The sequence below is a fragment of the Carlito syrichta genome, unplaced genomic scaffold (assembly GCF_000164805.1).
Source record: "Carlito syrichta isolate Samal-C Ts95f unplaced genomic scaffold, Tarsius_syrichta-2.0.1 Scaffold309425, whole genome shotgun sequence".
Classification (NCBI taxonomy): Eukaryota; Metazoa; Chordata; class Mammalia; order Primates; family Tarsiidae; genus Carlito; species Carlito syrichta.
The window spans coordinates 769,715-788,324 of record NW_007253521.1 but is presented as its reverse complement, the minus strand read 5'-3'; the positions used below and the strand labels follow the sequence as shown (position 1 = coordinate 788,324).

The 18,610-nt window shown below is 34.7% G+C and overlaps 1 protein-coding gene across 1 annotated transcript in view; it reads left to right on the top strand.

The window, feature by feature from the left end:
• The window catches only part of DLC1 (DLC1 Rho GTPase activating protein), a 447,354-nt gene that overhangs the window by 12,459 nt on the left and 416,285 nt on the right, over positions 1 to 18,610 (top strand). The window contains exon 2 of the mRNA XM_008067229.2: positions 4,964 to 6,111. Coding sequence (XP_008065420.1) covers positions 5,089 to 6,111 — 1,023 coding nt within the window. The 5' untranslated portion in view covers positions 4,964 to 5,088. The remainder of the gene's footprint in view (positions 1 to 4,963; positions 6,112 to 18,610) is intronic.

Here is an 18,610-nt window from a genome sequence, read left to right as displayed (position 1 = left end):
AGCATTTTTTCATGTATCTGTTGGCTGCTGTGTGTCTTCTTCTAAGAAGTGTCTATTCATATCTTTTGCCCACTTTTTAATAGGGCTGTTTGTTTTTCTCCTTTTGGCCCTTTTGAGTTTCTTATACATCCTGGATGTTAAGTCCTGTCAGACATATAGTTAGCAAATATTTTTTTCCCATTCTGTAGATTGTTTCCTTGCTTCCTGATAGTTTCTTTTGCTTTTAAAATGCTTTTCAGTTTGATGAAGCCCCACTTGTCTATCTTATTTTTATGGCATACACTTTTGGCAGTGTAATTAAGAATTGTCTGCCTATTCCAATGTGCATAGGGGTGTCTCCTGTGATTTCTTCTAAGATTCTTATAGTTTAAGGTTTAGACTTTCAACTTTACTGTAAGGCTACAATAATCAAAACAGACTGGTACTGGTACAAAAACAGGCATATAGACCAATGGAACAGTATAGAGATTCCAGAAGCAAAACCTCTATCTCTCAACCAATTCATCTTTGATAAAGTCATCAACAACAACCACTGGGGAAAGGAAACCTTATTCAGCAAATGATGCTAGGAAAACTGACTGACTGCATGCAGAAGAATGAAACGGGACCCCTACCTATCGCCATACACGAAAGTCAACACTAAATACATCAAAGACCTAACATTATAGGACTTATAATCCTTTTTTACATGAGTTTCTTTTTTTGTTGTTGTTCGTTGTAGCCAGAAGGTGAGAAAGTAGGATTTATTGAGAAGACAGAAAAGCACCCATGGGGGGAGGGCACCTGAGAGGTTGCCCTACATGAGTTTCCTTAACGTGAGTTTCAGTAGAAAAGCTTCAATAGAAAAGGTAGAATATATTATATAAATTTATATTCCCAATATTTTGCAAAGTTTCTGCCATTCATTGGGTACTAAATAAATGCTTCTTTAATAGTGATTATGATCTAATACTGTCAATTCTTCAGTATCCATACTTGATTTCAGCCACAGATACTTCATTTGTGCCTCCCTTTCTCAGGTTGTAAAAGAAGCAACAGTGATTATCAGCAGACTCTTCTTTTCTCTTTTTTTTATAAAATTTTTTATTTTAAAGATGTGGGGTACAATTGAGGGTGAGGTATGCACGTGTTCATTATGCAGGTACCCTTGTGGAAGGGATGTGCCCCCCCAACCTGGCAGTTTTCCACTACTGCCAATCCTTCTCCCACCCTCCCCTGGCCATTCCCAACTACTGCCAATCCCTTTCTTACAGTATTATGATATTCAAGGTCCACTTATGAGTGAGAACATGTGATATTCAGTTCTTTGTTTCTGTGATAGATCACTCAGTATTCTAATCTCTAAGTCTATCTAAGTTGCTGTGAAGTTCATAATTTTGTCCTTCTTTATGGCTGCATAATATTCAAACATGTATATGTACCATATTTTTTTATCCAGTCCTCTTTCAATGCAGCACGGTTGGTACCATGTTTTTGCTATTGTAAATAATAAACATGTGCAGGTATCTTTTTCATAGAGTGATTTGAGTTCTTCTAGTTATATTCCCAATAGGAGGATTGTGGTATCTTATGGGAGGTTGACTTTTAGATCTTTTAGGAATCACCAAACTGTTTTCCATAGAGGTTGTACTAGTTTACATCCCACCAACAGTATAGAAGTGTTCCCTTTTCACCACATCCTCTCCAGCACTTGCTGTTTGTGGAGTTATTGATGATGGCCATCCTGACTGGAGTTAGGTGGTATCTCAGCGTAGTTCTTAACTTGCATTTCTTTGATGACTAGTGAGACTGAGCATGTGTCTTCATGTATCTGTTGACTGCCTGTATGTCTTCTTTTGAGAAGTGTCTATTCATATATTTTGCCCACTTTGTAATGGGGCTGTTTGGTTTTTTTTCTTTTTGTCACGTTTGAGTTCCTTGTAGATCTTTGATGTTAGGCCTTTGTCAGATATACAGTTGGTAAACACAGGCTCTTCTTTTCTGAGGGCAATTGGCAGACCAGATTATAAGGTGTAAGTTTATTTCAGAAGCAAGTGCAATATAGAGCATGATTGTTTGATATCAAATGTAGGTCAGTGTTTCTCAAACTAGAATGTCTCCAGATGTTATTTTTAAAGACAATAGCTTTCAATTTTGTTTAGTTTTTAAAATACATATTCTAAGTCATGAAATGCTTATGTTAAGGAGTGGTAAATATTCCAAAATTAACTCAAACAAAAAAACTTGAAATCACTTTGTGTTTAAATTTCGTATGCACTAATATCACAAATGAGAACATTTCGCAATTATTTTCCAGAATCATTGCATAATTAGAAGTATATATGTCTCTTGTAATATTAATACCATGGTGTTTGAACATATGTATTTAAGAAGTGAAAAATCCCCATGGAAATTCACTTCATAAAATCAACACCCTGACATGACCTACACTTTTCCAACTCCTCCATCCAAATCCTCAGCAGCTGAGCTCATTCTGAATGAAACTTCATGAATAGGATTACAAAAGAAATGCAATAGAAATTTGAAAAATAAGTAGTCAGCAGTTTGAAATATAATTTTAAATAAACCATCCCAGTGAGGAAGCTCATAAGAAAGTCAAGTATTTTACAAAGCTTCTCTCTCTTAGAGGACAGATTAGAGTCAATTCAGATTATTTAGAAAATGAAGGCAGTAAACTCAAGTGCAATTGACAATAATTGTAGGAAAGCTTGCAGAGATTATTTTTTTTAAAAAATCTATCAGACCACAGGAGATGGAATGAATGGGCACTCAAATTGTAAATAATGATAGCTATAGGAATAATTAGGAAATCTTATGTTTTAAAAATAAAGACAGGGTACATATACAGGAATGATCTGGAAATTTCCAGAGAATCTAGATTAGAAACAAAGACAGAATGAGTTAAAGCTATGATGAATTTTTCTGATTTGCAGTCTCTCTTTACAGTTAGATTGTCTCAGAACATGTTGAAATCTTCCTTTGACGTGACAGAAATACGTACCTACTTGTCAAGACTGAGTGACATAAGTTAATGAATATTACTATAAGGTCTTAGGGGAAATTTTTTGTGTAATTTTTTTCCCAAGGAGTTAATGAAACCATATTTCTCCTTAGTAAAAGAAATGAAGCCAGAATTCAGGCTCAATTTAAATGCAAATGTGGCTTAGGAATGACATAGTAATACCACTTGGCATGTCTTGTGTTAGCCTGCTCTTTCTACACTGGACAAAAATAAAGAAAAGAAAGCATCTAAGACAGAACCGCCCTATTACAACCCAAATTTGTTCATGAAAGCAGAAATTTTCTGGCTTGTATCTATGCGTTTTTTCCACTTTCCGTAACCTCCCACACTATAATGACTTATGCATGGAATTCAAAGACTTTATTTTATTTTTTAGTGCAAAGTAAATGTCAACATGGAAAATGTGAAGGTTGACCATTTTCAAAGATGGCTATAGACCTTTGGGGGAACCAAATAGTATCCAGGAAGATATTTGGTCAGGATGGGGTACCAAAATTCTAGCACATTTCTTAACTTCTCTGGTCTTTATAGGATGAAAATATTTATCTTTTGGGCATGTACTTAGTCAGAATAGCTTGAAATTTTGGGTGGGTAGTCAGAGTCCTTTTCACTAGACTCAAGAGACTCAAAACGAGCGTAGCAGTTAATCTTTTTTATGGCCGAAATCAGTAAGCCAGTCCATGTTGTGTGCTGACAGTTCTTATGTGGAATAAAACCTAAAAGTGTCTGTTCTGTGAATGAAATTTTTCTTTCACAGTCCAATAATACAGTTTCATTGTAGGATAACATTTGGGTTAGTCATTTTTATAAGATTGAGTTTACATTGGTAAGATTTATTTCCATTTAGGGTTTGAGTAATTCAAGGCAAAAGAATGGATACCTGGAATGTGTTTATATTCTAACCTTATCTTATGCATGATTTTCTTGTTTACCAAAATTTTTATGGTCAAATTCTAACAGAAACATACAAACTAAACTCCTTAGAAGCCAAATAAAATGAGGCTCCAATTTCACAAAAACAGTCCCAATTGTCTTATACTCACATCTTCCTTTTTGGTTCACTTGACTGCTTACATGAGATGGTTAGAGGCTACACATGCTAAAGATATGTGAGGAGTAGGGATGAAGGTGGAATCTCATGATTCCATGGAGACAGTGAAGTTTGTTAACTACTTAGTTTGAGTCTATGCTCATTTCCTAGATGTATAACTTTGGGCAAATTATTTAATTTCTTTAAGCTTCAAAAATGCTAGTTTGCTAGCTGGTAGTAACGGTAACCATCATAGAATGCATGTTGAAACGTATGTATCCTAAGGCATTGTAAATGGTATGTGTTTTACTTTCTTATCCATGAATTGTGTGTTAATATGAGCTAAACTGGATTATTCCATGTTTCTTAGTCACTCCCTAGAGTAAATACATCCTGGTCGTTTGGGATTGGTATTAGCTCTTTCACACACTAATACGTTACACATGCAGTCTCTATAGCTGAAGTTTTACATGAACAGTTCCCTGGTGGCCTTCACTGTGATTCAAACCAAACAGCAAATAGATTCTTTAATGACTTGTGTTCACAAAAATAAATCAGGAAAGCATGCAAGCTAGAGCAACAAGTTTCTTCCAGTGATTTTATGAGGTTTTGCATTCCAAGTGTTTTCTTAACGGAGTTTTAAATGTTTAGTATGTATTCATTAGTAGGCCAATATAGCTATCTTTAAATCATATTTCTGATGATTTTTGGCTGGACATATTAAATGTAAAAATTTCTTCTAATGGTAGGCTCTTTCTTAAAGAAATAGTGCTACTAAAGCTATTAGACAGAAGCTTTATAAAGCCTCTTACTTCAACTTTAATGGCACAGATTAAGAGCTCTCTTTTCCAAGATATATTTTGACTTTAGAAATGTATCCATAACTATATATTTTTTTAATTTTTTAATAGGTGGTGAAATGATAAAACTCACTCCCTTCTTTGATTCGTGAATTTGAAGTAGTCTTTCATCAAGTTCCATCTCCTTTAACCTCATACGGAATGTGTCTCTCTGTCTGTTGTTAAACTATGATGACATGTCTGGAGCTATCAGAAAGAGGAGCTGGGAAGAACATGTGACCCGATGGATGGGACAGCCTTTTAATCCTGATGATTATAACACAGCATGCCATCATGGACTAGTAGCTGACACTTTGCAGGCAAGTATGGAAAAAGATGAAACTCTAAATGTGGACCGCAAGGAGAAGTGTGTTTCACTACCAGACTGTTGTCATGGATCAGAGTTGAGAGAATTTTCTGGGAGGCCAATGGGTTGCATTTCAAAAGAGGTGGAGGAAGATGAGAGCCATGAAGGTGAAGATCAGTTTCTGTCTCTGGAAGCCAGCACAGAAACACTCGTGCATGTTTCTGATGAAGATATCGATTCTGACTTATACCTTACAGATGATAAGCAGATTTTAACTACCCAAGGGCATAACGCACCAGGCCAATGTACGATGGAAGGAGCAGGCTCCTTAGTAATGACACTGCCCATTGTGGAAAGTAACCAAGATTCTTATAACTCCTGGGGAATGGCTGGTAAGGCTGATTTAGCACTGCTAGAAGAAAGTGGAGAGAGAAAAGTCACTGACACTATAAGTAAAAGCCTGGAACTTTGCAATGATATAAGCTTAAGTGGAATAAACGATGTGCCCAAAGTAAATGCATTTGATACTTTGAATGTAAAAGATATTGTGCCAGAGACACAGTTGCTTAATTCTGCCATAATTGCTCAGCAACGAAGGAAACCCGACTTCCCTAAAGATGAAAATGAAAGAAACACCTGCAATGTAGTACAAGGTGAGTTCTTGGCTATTCCTTCTACAGACAGAGGACTACCGTCATTAAAAGCAGATATTGGAAGCTGCCTTCTGCAGCCTCCTTCCTGCCGCAGTGGAATGTCAGCTGAAGATGGTCTGGAGAAGAGTGATTTCTCAGAACATCAAAACAAAAGTCCTCCAAAGGTCACAGCAGAAGATGACATGCAGTGTTTACACTTACAGGAGACTCTGGCCACCCAGGAACCCACAGATAACCAAGTGAGACTTCGCAAAAGAAAGGTAAGATACAGGCACAGATTATCTGGTTTTTGAAATTTGGTAAATACTCTTGTTTTCATCACTTATTATTTTGCTGGAGTTAAAGAGATATGGAGATGTTTATTTTATCCTGTCATTTAGCTACATAATCAAAAGACGACACACACTTGAGGAAACCATAAAAATATGCAAAAATTAAAAAATAATAATATATCCATTTCACTAATAATATTTATAATGAATATTCTACTTTGGAATTTATGAATATTCTACTTTGGAATTGCATTGAAAACAGGATTGGCATTACTTTCATTAGTTGGGATTAAATCACCATGTGATATCTGATAATCATATAGTACAAGGCCTTCAAAAGAGTGATCTCTGATTTTTAGAAAAAAAGTCACGTAATTTTTTACTTATTATTTATTTTGGTCTGTTTCTTTTTTCCTCAAAAAGTATATCTTGTCATAATAAAACTGGTATAATTTACATATTAAAATGCCCCCTTTATATATGCAAAGTCAATAGTACTCCCTTATTTACTATAAATAAATATTTATTATTTTAAATAATATCCAGGCACATTAACCATCAATAGCTATATCATGATATCTATTTCTTGCCATAACATTTTTTTAACTTGTGACCCAAAAGGACCAATAACTGAAGTTACTTTTCTTACCAAGAACCCTTTGACTAATCCTGGGGAAACCACACTGCCTTTAAAATTTTCTAAATGAGAGAAGCAAAGATTGGGATGGTGCTTCATAAATTATGGTTTAGCAAGAGAACTCGACCAAAACTTGTCTTGTCTTTAGAACTTCCCCAAAACTATTTTAACATTTTAAGTGTTCTATAATTTTAAATCCAAGTGCAGTTAGTCTCCTGTAAATCCCATGTGCCATTTGCATTGAAGATATCCTTCATGTTGAATGATTTTATGCAACTAAAAAATACTTCCTTGCCCTTGCCTTGATACATTAATTCATAATTACAATTCTAAACACAAAACTAATAATGTTCTTATTTCTATTCAACTAGGCCTATTTATCTACAGTGAAAAAAATATGCAACTATCTTTGTGGTGAACAAATCTGGATTCCATAAACTGTGGTTTTGCTAACAAGCTAGATCAGTAACGTGTCATGAGTCAGTTTAAGTGGAGTCAAAGACTACAGCAAAAATCAGGGTATTCAAGCTATATGCCAACAGAGCATTCTGTGCTCTGGCAAACTCTCCCTTCCTTTCATAAGTTGCATGAAAATGTTAATGCTCCATAATGTTGTTATGATTAGAATGTTTAGGTCACTTTTTCAAAAATTTTCACATATCCTATTAAATCTGTTAGAGGGAATGCAATAATGACGTTAGAAAATATTAACTGACCTATGATATAGCTCCCCTAAAATAAGACAAACCATGCCCAACTGCCAACAGAAACATTAAACATTCCAGAAACATATACTCACCACTTGGACATGCATATCAATACCAAGAATGCAGGAAAGAATTTACTCTTGGACATGTCACTATAGCATGGTCACATTTTGAGAGCTGTAATTATATCTCATTTACAAGTTCTAACTTAAATATTCTATTTCAAGCATTCTGTCATTCTACAGTGGTGTGGCATTGTGTGGTGGAATATTTCCTTTGACTCTATGACCCAGTTGGGATGCCTTGTAATAAATATGCAAAATTTGCCCTCGGAAAATAATAAACATGCAAAATTTACCTTAGAAAAGTGTGGTTGTTAGAGAAGAACTTAAAACTAAAATGAGTAAGAATTTTGGTTTTATTTATTACTAACTGTTAAAATACTTTTGAATTGACAATTAGCCACATTTAGAACTTTACCATCAGAGATGAAAGCATACTCATAAAAAATGTACAGAGATGTTCATCATCATATTGCATATTACTGAAAGAAAAGGAAGCCATCTAAATTTCCATCAATAAAGAATTTGTTATTTATCTATTGTGTGAAATGCTGCAGCCATTAAAAAGATGGAGTGAAATTCGTGCACATGAACTTTGAAGATGCTCACGATCTAGTCCATCTGGAAAGCAACAGTGGCAGACCAATACGTACAGCACACTCAAACTGTAATGCCAAAATGTGTATGTATATGTAGATTTGTATATCAATGCAGACCGTGGTATAAACCTACCCATATAACAGTGAGAATATGCAAAATCCTGGCTAAATAGGCACAAAATTGTAAATAACAGTTGCTTTGATTGAATGGAATTAGAAGAGTAGAAGGGAAGGATTTTCACTTTTTCCCCTACACGATTTTTATAAAAGATTATAGAACTATTGGTGAAATGCATACAATAAACAGTACATACAAAGTACAAAAATAAATTAGTGTCAGATATGTAAACTATTTTAAGCATTTTCTGCATGACACAAAACAACCTTTATCTGTATTGTTATTATGATTCTTATGCAATGAAGACAAATATCTATAAAGTTTTTTAAAGTATCAACTAGGATTCCAATCATCTTACCCGATTCCTAATGTCAGTGCAACTAGTTTCAAGAAGTTTGGAGCCACCTATCAGCAACATTTTTATATCATTTGGGCATTTGGTGCAGATACTAGAAAAAGTGTGCTTAATTGACTGTATTTTTAAAACTGTCAACCACGGTGGTAGTGGTAAGATGAGAGCCTGAAAAGTGAAAAGAAGTATAAGCCGATGTCATTTTAGTTTCAGAACTTTAATCAACTCATTAAATGTGAGCCATGTCATGTGAACCAATCACATCTTTCATTAAATTTATCAGCATAGATTTGGTTTTGGTCAGGATATAATCAATGTCCTAAGACTTGAAGGGGGAAATGCAAAATAGAGCTTATAAGAGTGATTTTCAGAATGTATTGAAATAGTGTTGTAGAAATATCATTGTACTCTAGATAAATATTATCATTCCTTGAAACCCGTAACTCTTGGCAGGCATTCATTGTTTTGCAGTTTTTTTCTTAGTTTCCATTGATATTTCTGATCATCAAGGACAGCCACACATATATTTATTAGGATTCTTTATTGGAAAGAGCTACATCTGTAGTACATGTAAATATTGATCTTTAATAATAGTAATTGACCTTTCTAATAATTTTCCAAAATGTAATGAAATTCATCAGTGAAACTAAAGACACTGAAATCAAAGAAAAAAAAAAAACAAAATGAATTGTGAGCAAACGTTAGTGAATGACCATGCTAACAGGGCCTGGTTGGGTCCCTGGAGTGAGGCAGCTGGTTAAAAGCAATTCTCAGAGACAGTTTCTGAGGCAATCTGGAGGAGGGAGACAGTCTAAGAAGTGGTCTCTTTAAACCAAATGAGATGTGAAGATGGAAAATATGTAGGGAAAGGCTTGAGGTTAGACTTTTTTTCTTAAAGAAATGTGTGTTTGTTCTTGATGGTGGTTTACTAATTAAAGAGAGTCCAAAATTTAGTCTTCCATAAAGCCTATTTAAACAGTCCCCACATTTTTGAATAACCATAATAATTATATAAATGCATGAACACATTTTTATTTGCTCACATAAGACAAGAAATAATCCATGTTACAAAGCAAATTTAGCTTCAAAAAATTGCAAAAATAATCTGGACTTTGAGAAGATATCTAACTCCACACTTGAACAAAAATCTCACATTTTAACAATAAACTAAACATATTTCAGGATCTTATTATATAGCCCAATATCTGTACGGCTATAGATTTAGCTACTGTCACAGAAAGCTAGCATAATAGTGGTTTAAACAACATAGTTCTCTCACACATACATGAAAGTTGGGTATAAATAGTCTTGTACCTATCTGTAGGCTGTGTTTTAGAATCCACACTTTTTTATCTACCTGCTCCACTATCTTGGGACCTCACCCACATTCGAGTCAGTGGGAAGGGGAAAGAGTACAGAAGTGACCATATCCCTGATAGTGTACAGGCAGAACAGTGCAATAAACAGTGCATACACAGCTACATATAGCAATAAGGGGGCTAACCGAGAATTGGAGTCTGCATTCTGGACAAGCCTGTGTCTGCTAAAAATTCTATTATCAATGAAGCATGAGAAAATGTATATTGAGAGAGAACTCATAACACTAATATTGAGGAATATACCATTACATAAATATATTCTGGTATACCATGGCATGTTGTAAAAAAAAAAATAACCAAGCTTTAAATATGTTCATGGGATTCCCTATAATACTTGGTGCTTAATTTTACGCTACAGAATACTTTTCCCTGTTAAGAAACTATTTGATATATTTAAGTGATATTGATGAAATGCTATACTATTTCATACAGAAAAACTGTCAAGGAGCAAAATGTTATAATGTACATACTGTACTTTAAAGCTCTGGAAAATATAATACATTATGACTAATTAAATATTTTCTCCTTACCTTATCTTTAAAATATGCATATACTTGGTAAAAAACACACCGATACCAATGAAGGATAACATTGACCAACAGGTGACATAAAGAAGATAGTAAGGCTGGTCTTGGTGGCTCAGCCCATAATCCCAGCACCTTGGGAGGCCCAGCCTAGTGAATTGCCTGAGCCCACAGATTAGAGACCAGCCTGGGTAACTTGGGGAGACCTCGTCTCTACCATACATCAAAAATTAGCCAGGCGTGGTAGTGTGCACCTGTGGTTCCTGCTACTTGGAAGACTGAGGAGGAAGGATATCCGGAGCCCAGTAGGTCGATGCCGGGGTGACCGTGAGTGTGCCACTGAACTCCAGTTTGGGCGACAGAATGAGACACTGACTCAAAAAAAAAAAAAGAAGAAGAAAAAAAAGAAGATAGCAAATTATGCAGAAAACAAAATGGACCAAAGTAGGAGACTGACTAGAATACTATAAGATGGGAGGGAAAATTGCTTAAGAAATAAAAAACCTAAAAAACTGGATAAGCCAAAGCATTCAGCAAATGTAGCAAGATATGCAAAATGAAAGCAAGCAGCAGTGGAAGAATTAGAGATTGTGAATAAACTTCATATCAGTTGACAAGAAAGGAATGGAAAGTAGGTATATATAGCTCTGCAGATAAATTCGTAATAACAGTATGATTTTATGCTAAGCTCTCACTGGTTTTAACAACACAATCCTGTTGAGCAGAGTGCATTTCCTAAATCCTCTTGTTTGAACTTGTTTCCCTGGGTCAAGGATTAGAGTTGGCAATGAAAGGTTGTTACTGGGTGGATAGTTGGTGTGTAGATAGACTACATGTTCCTGTGATAGTTCTCCAATATATTTTGAGTTGGTTTTGTGTCCCAGGTAATTTAATAGCTTTGTAAGTAGTTTATTTTGTGATTTATTAGACCATCAAAAACCATCAAATGATTTCATGCTATTTAAACTGTTTTTTACTTTATAAATGATTAGAAAACCAAAAACATATTTACAGATATTTGTGGCTCAAATATTTTTGCCTCATGACAAATATAATTCTACCAAAACCAACCAGAAATGCAAAAATATTTTATTATATGATAAAGCAAAACATTAGATATAGTGACTAGTAAAATCAATCAATAATAAATATGAGCATTTTCAATATCCCAGGCCCTGTTCTATGTACTGGGTTCACCATCATGAGCCAGATAGCATAATTTCTTACATTGTGAAGTGTCTAGTTTCTGAAATCACACTGGAATTTCCAGATAAGACTTCTGTTTGATCATGTAAAAGCTGGCTCTGAAGGGAAGGCAGAGTAGAGAGAAAAGACATAGGTGGTGGTCAAAAGAAAGTGATGGAAAGAGAAGAGAAAGAAAATATATGCATATATACAAAGAGAGAGAGAGAGAGAGATAGTAAGAAAGAGAGAAGAACATGCTAAAATAGAATACCAAAAGAACCAGTGGTCAATTGTAACAACAACAGCAAATACAAGTCCTTGAAAAAAGTGAATTTGTAGCAGGCTGGAATCAAACTTCATTTCAACATGATGATATGGCTATCACCAGCAGAAGTGTAACAATGAGACAAGGAACATAAACTTGATTCCAGAGATTATACCATTGACAGAGGTAAATCATTGGGACTGTTTTACATTAGGTAGTCTGATGACCAGAGCCAGCTCTCACGGGCTGTATCACCAACAGGCAAAAGTGAAGCCCTAATAGGCTTATATTTCAAGATACTCAAATGTTTTCACTTTTGGAGGGGAGTCACCTTCTCCAATTTTCTCAGCCAAGTTACTCAATTCTCTATGCACCCATACAGAACATATTACTAATATGATTATGTATTCCTATTATCATTCCTACATATAAGGTATGATGTACAAATTCATTGGAATCCAATTACTAACTAAAATGTAAGTTCACTGAGGGCAATCATTCAGTTCTGTGCCTATAGCATCTAACTCAGTGCTTAGAACTTGTTCATGAATGTTTGAATGAATGCGTGTTCTTGTTATGGTAAAAGACTTATTTTCAGACGATAATACCAGCTATCAAGATTCCAAGTTATAAAGATATAGAAAAACTGAAGCTTTATACCAAAATCATTGACCAGATATTCCAGACCTTCTACCATAATCTCTTCTCCGCTCTCCCTGCTAGTTCCATGCTGAAACAGGGCATGAGGTCAGAAAAGAGAGAAAGGAACTGTCTAAAATTTGGATCTCTAAGCAACCTTCAAGATTAATTATTATATTTTTGTTTCAATTTTTATTATAAAGATGTGGGGTACAATTCAGGGTTAAGTATATAAACATTGATCATGCAGGTACCCTTGTTAATGAGGTATGTCCCACCCTCCCCTAGCAGTTTCCCTCTACTAAGATTATTATTATCTTTGCCACAAAATAGCTAACTAATTGTAACTAATAAGTTACATAGCAATCTGTGAGTAGTAAGTGTTATTTAGTTAATGCTATTTACTTAATTGTCTCCAGAGAGGATTGAGCAAGGGTGGGTGTATAAAAGGAAAATGTTAGTGTACCAATCACACTTATTTTAATTTGTCCTTTAATTTTATATATGTTTTATAATGTACATGACATATAGATACAAAAGTGCATGTATTATAGTATAATAAGTAACATACATAAATCCCTGAGGAATACATGACAAAAATTGTTAAGAGGCCACTAATCTAGAAATTCCATAACTTTTCTGGTTCATGTCACTTTGAGGAAGTTGGGGATGGCGTGGAGGGGAGAGGACAGGGAAACAGATGAGTAGGGAAGATTGAGGGACATTTGTTTAGAAAGCGTCAAACATTAACAAATTTATTTTTAATTTCTATTGTAAAAACCACATAAATTTGGGAAATTTGCTGCCAGATGACTTTAAGGCCATACACACACACACACACACACACACACACACACACACACACACACACAAATGTGTGTGTGTGTGTATCTATATATATTCTGAATGAGAGCAATTAGATCTGAATACTTTGTGTTCCAGATATTAGTGAAAAAAAGTAGCTATGATGTGTGAGGGGCCTCTGATCCAATCAGTGACTTAGGCCAAAATTGCAAATTGACATTAGTTATTAACAAGACCATTAATGAGTTCACATTAACCCAACATCAGCTTTTATTGGAGCAAGAATTAATACACTTTTATGATGTTATTTTAAGTAATGAATGGTTGTTTCAGAGCCAATTGCACATTGGAAGCTATCGTAATAGTGAAACCGATTTAGTTACTTCTTCATGGATTTCTGTTACTATAAACCAAGACCAACTTATTAATCTTTTAATACCAACAAAACCACCATAAGTTTTGGCTGCCTCCCTCGAAGAAATGCCAATACCCACAAAAGTTGGAATAACTGGCATAACCTCTATAACAGAGCCCTGAGTCTGTTATCTGGGCACCAGACACAACGGTGCCAACAGGATCTGTTCATTTTCTGGCTCATGTTCTTAGAAATAACGTACTTATCCCTTGCTGCCAACAAGATCTCTATTCCACAGATAATTTTCTAACTGTAAAGAAAATTATAGTGCTATTTTAGAGATAACCTCATAATTTTCTAAGAAAATATAAGCAAATAGGAAAATACACTTTTTCAGTTCTATTTCTACATTGACATAAGAATAAAACTAGTGATTAATGAACGTTTTCAATTTTTTAGGTTCTGTTTTTTGAGCCAATGAAACTTCAAAAAGGATTACTGCTCTTTATGGGTATAAAAAATTAACCCAGAGGTTTACAAAAATGTTGAAATAGCATCATTATTTGTTCTAGAAAATTAATAGGTTGGTCTGAGCTTGATTTTCTAGCGAAGAAAGTAAGCTGTGGTGAGAGATAAATGCACAACCTAAACTAGGGGCTATTATTTTACCATTGTGATTCTCTTATGCCCCTGGAAAATGGAGACAACAGTCTCTACCTCACAAAGTTTTTATGAACGTTAAACAAGACAGAAAATATGATTAAACATCTACAAAGTACAGCAACTAGAACAACTCATTTTTTAATCAAAATCTGAGGTAAGGACCTGGCAGTTAAATGACTACAGAATTACTATATCTTAAAATAAATCAAATTCTAGTGGAATCTATATTCATAGCATGTGTAGCCAGTCAGCAATAGTATTTCTTCAGTTGGAAATTTCTGGAGTGCTTCACAGCCCCAATTTCTGAAACTGCTCCATAGCTTTCTCACTGTTCATAGAACTAAGAAGTCAATGGACTCTGAAACCAAACTTCCTGGCTTTCAATCCTGCTTCCCTCATGTATAACTTTGTAGTTTTGTATGTTATTTAATCTCTCCTTGCCTCAGTTTTTTTGTAATGATATCCCTCAGTCTGTTAAAAAAATTAAATAAATTAATACACATAAATTCTATACAAAGTAATTAAAGCAGTGCCTACTTCCACATAGTAAATAACATGTAACTTCAGCTATTATTAATAGAAGTGGAAGTTTTTTGTTTGTTTTACTAAATTATTCCTAGTTACAGATCCAAGAACATGCTGAACAGAATCATTGTGGGGAAAGACAAGATTGACAAAACTTAAGAGAGAATTTAGAAAGTGTGTCAACCTCCTGATTATCTTAGCTATCTAATTTTATCATTAAATAATAGAACCTAGAATATGAATTCTTTAACTAAATAAATATATACTAAGTCCCTTCTCTTTTCCACGTATATGGTACAGGATCAGAATAATCATGTAAGCATCCTAACCTAAAGGATCTTACACATCAGTAGGAACAATGTAGCATATAAATAATTAAATATAATGTTAAATTCTGAACTGCAGGTACAGCAATAAAGGGGTTCAATCTAATACAAGTTAGAAAGTATTGTGACCTCTGGAGATAGGACTAGGAGAGAATCCCGTTCCAGATGGGGAGGCCTGAGACCGCGCTAGTGGTGCCTGGACTGAGATTTGAAAGAGGCACTTTAGATTTTGCACTTGTGGGAATGAATGAGAGAAAGGGATCTCTCTGTGCCCTTTTAGTGCTTCTGTTTTCTGTTTATATTTTTAAACTTGGATTTTTTTGCTAAGTAATTTCTGGGCCCATATTGTTAAAAAATGTTCTATATTTCAACCTACTAATAAGTCCTGAAAAAGATACTGGTTTTACAGTTATGTTAGTTTGCTCCTCAGCTAATATTTGATTAATTAGGAGAAAAGTGAAGTGAATATAATAAAAATGTGCTTGATGACTAAAACATTATCAAGAGAAAACTAGTAAAATGGTTCAACTACAAAATGATGATATTAGGTATTCATTTCCACTAATTCTCATTTCCCTCACTGATACCTAAGAATCATATATAGAATATATTTTGAGTTGGAGTCTCACCCTGTCGCCCAGGCTGGAGTGCAGTGGCAACTCAGCCACCTCAGCGTCGACCTCCTGGGGTGCAACAGTCTTTCCGCCTCAGCCTTCCAAGTAGCCGGAACTACAGGCGTGAGCTACCATGCCCAGCTAATTTTTTTATTTATTGTAGAGATGAGGTCTCACCATGTTGCCCAGGCTGGTCTTGAACGCACAGGCTCAGGCATCCCTCTCACCTTGGTCCCCCAAAGTGCTGGAATGACAGATTGAGCCACCGTGCCCGGCCTGGAATATTTTTAATTTTTGTTTTATGGAGTTATGGACTATTGTAACAAGGTGATTTATCAGCATAACCTACTGAAAGTGTAAGTAAAAAGACAAGGGAATAACTTCTTGTTTGTTAAAAACTCAATTCTGGTCATAGTGTTTCATATTCCACTCACATGTTGGCCTAATGCATAATTAGAAATTTTCTGTAGAGTCACTTTGAAAAAGCACCCAAAGGTATTTTAGTCAGAGTACAACAGACAGGAAATAAACTTCTTAAGTATCTGATAAAAGGTAAAATTTCAGTTGTCATCTTGCTTGAATATAAATAATGAAATTGTCTAACTATAAGAACCAAAAAATGGGTGCCCATAGGCCCTATGAGTGACATGAACTCATGAGAGATAACAATGTGTTCAGAGGATGGTAACTGACAGCCACACTGTCCATCTTCTGTTGTTATGGACAAACTGAGTGGAAAGATTAATGCTGAGTCTCAGTACGATGAACTTCAGTCTTAGTTTTCAACATTATATTTAAATTTTATTTAGATTAAATGTCAGTTTTTGCCACAACATTTATTTCTGAATTTCTGAATTAGTTCACCCTTTTCTTAAGAGAATCCAGATTGTATAAAGCCCAAACCTATGGCAGGAATACTAAGGATAAAATTAACAAAAATATTATATATATATAGCCAACATATATAAATATATAATATATATTCCTGAATACATATTATTTATACACACACACACACACACACACACACACACACACACACATAATCAATATCTACAATAACCAACACAATTGGAGAAGCAATATTTGGCTTCTTGTGAAAGTGTGGTCTTTATTGAAATTTGGAATAGTGAAGGTGACATGTACACAAGAACCAAGTGGTCACTACTGCAGGGGCAACAGGAGCTAATTATGTTCTGTTCCCACATGTTTACAAAGGAGATGCAAAAGGAAGAGGCTCCCCTTCCAGGGCTTGTGTACCATGTGACTCACTCCACCCACAAAGGCACAGGAAAGTGGAAATTCGAGTCAATAAAGCCAACCAGTGCCAACATTAAGAAACAAACCCCCATATCCTTAAAAGAAAAAAAAAAAAGAAGCAAACTACAAACTAATTATTTCTCGCCATACGCATTTGCTATTGTGTAGATGGGACTTTAATTTCCAACCATTGATCAGCAACATTCCTTGTGTTTGTTTTCATTTCATTGTAAGATAATCAGATGTGTTTAAAGTTCTAGATTGCTCCGATGACTAGACTACTGTAGGCAGTATCCTACAAACAAAATATAGAATGTAAGACAGATATTTTGCATTTCATATGTTTATGAAATGTTTCAGTTAGAAGAAACTTGTCTTTCACTTTAACAAGAATAATGTGTGTGTATTGACAAGATCAGGGAACTATAATTTAGAATGCTAATAGTGGTATGTCCTGTTACCCATGCAAAGTTGGTGCCCCATTGAGAAGATGCTGAGTTGCATATTATTATGGAAAAGCTATAATTTAAAAGTAATCAGAAAGAATTGGCCAACATTGAAACGTAACGCAAACCTAATATTAAGGTTTTTTTGAACGATGAAAGGAAATGTGTTATCCCTCTATTCCAGACATTTGTCTCCTTTGTGTGCAGGGATAAAAAAAAAAAAAATGTTTGAGAATTTAACTACTATTTTAGGTATATGCTGTAAAAATTACAAAATAATTTTTTTAATCTAAAAATGGATTCTAAATTGAACATTTTTTTCTCTGTTTCTCCTGGTTTTTAATTTTATAATAAAAATTTGCTTTTGCATATGGCATGCATTTTCACTTAATTCAATTATTCTGTATTCTTTTTCTGTGATCAACATACACTTTTATCATAAATATTATCTCTGCCCACTTAGAAGTTACAAAGTGCTTTCTCTCAGATGTTCACAGTGTTTGGATTGAGGCATGATAAATTTTAAACAAGCTGAAAAGTATTTCAAACAGGTTCCACACTGTGAACCATCATTAAGAAGGCAAGAGAAAAAAGTTAGCTAGCAGATTTCAACATAATCTTTACGTAAATTTTAAAAAACATGTTAGTGATCACATATAGCACGCAATTTTTATACTTAAAATTCTGTCTAGACTAAAAATAAAAAGCATGCTAAGTTGTGCATCAGTCTATCCTGGGTAACTTAAAATGGAAGTAAATATATTTTTGACATGTCACACCTTATTGTAACTCTAAATTGTCAACCCTGACCACTGAGATAATTTATTTTATGATGGAGAATGAATGGACAGTAGCTGTGTTGTTTATGTGAAGCCGGTTGATTATGAGATTTAATTTTTAATTTTCACATCCATCTTTCCATTTTTAAGAGGACAAGGTTGTTTACTCAGGAGATGCCATTAGATAAGTCACTGCACTAATGCAGTGAGTGATACGTGGGAACTGCTGCCCAATATTTGTGCCTCAG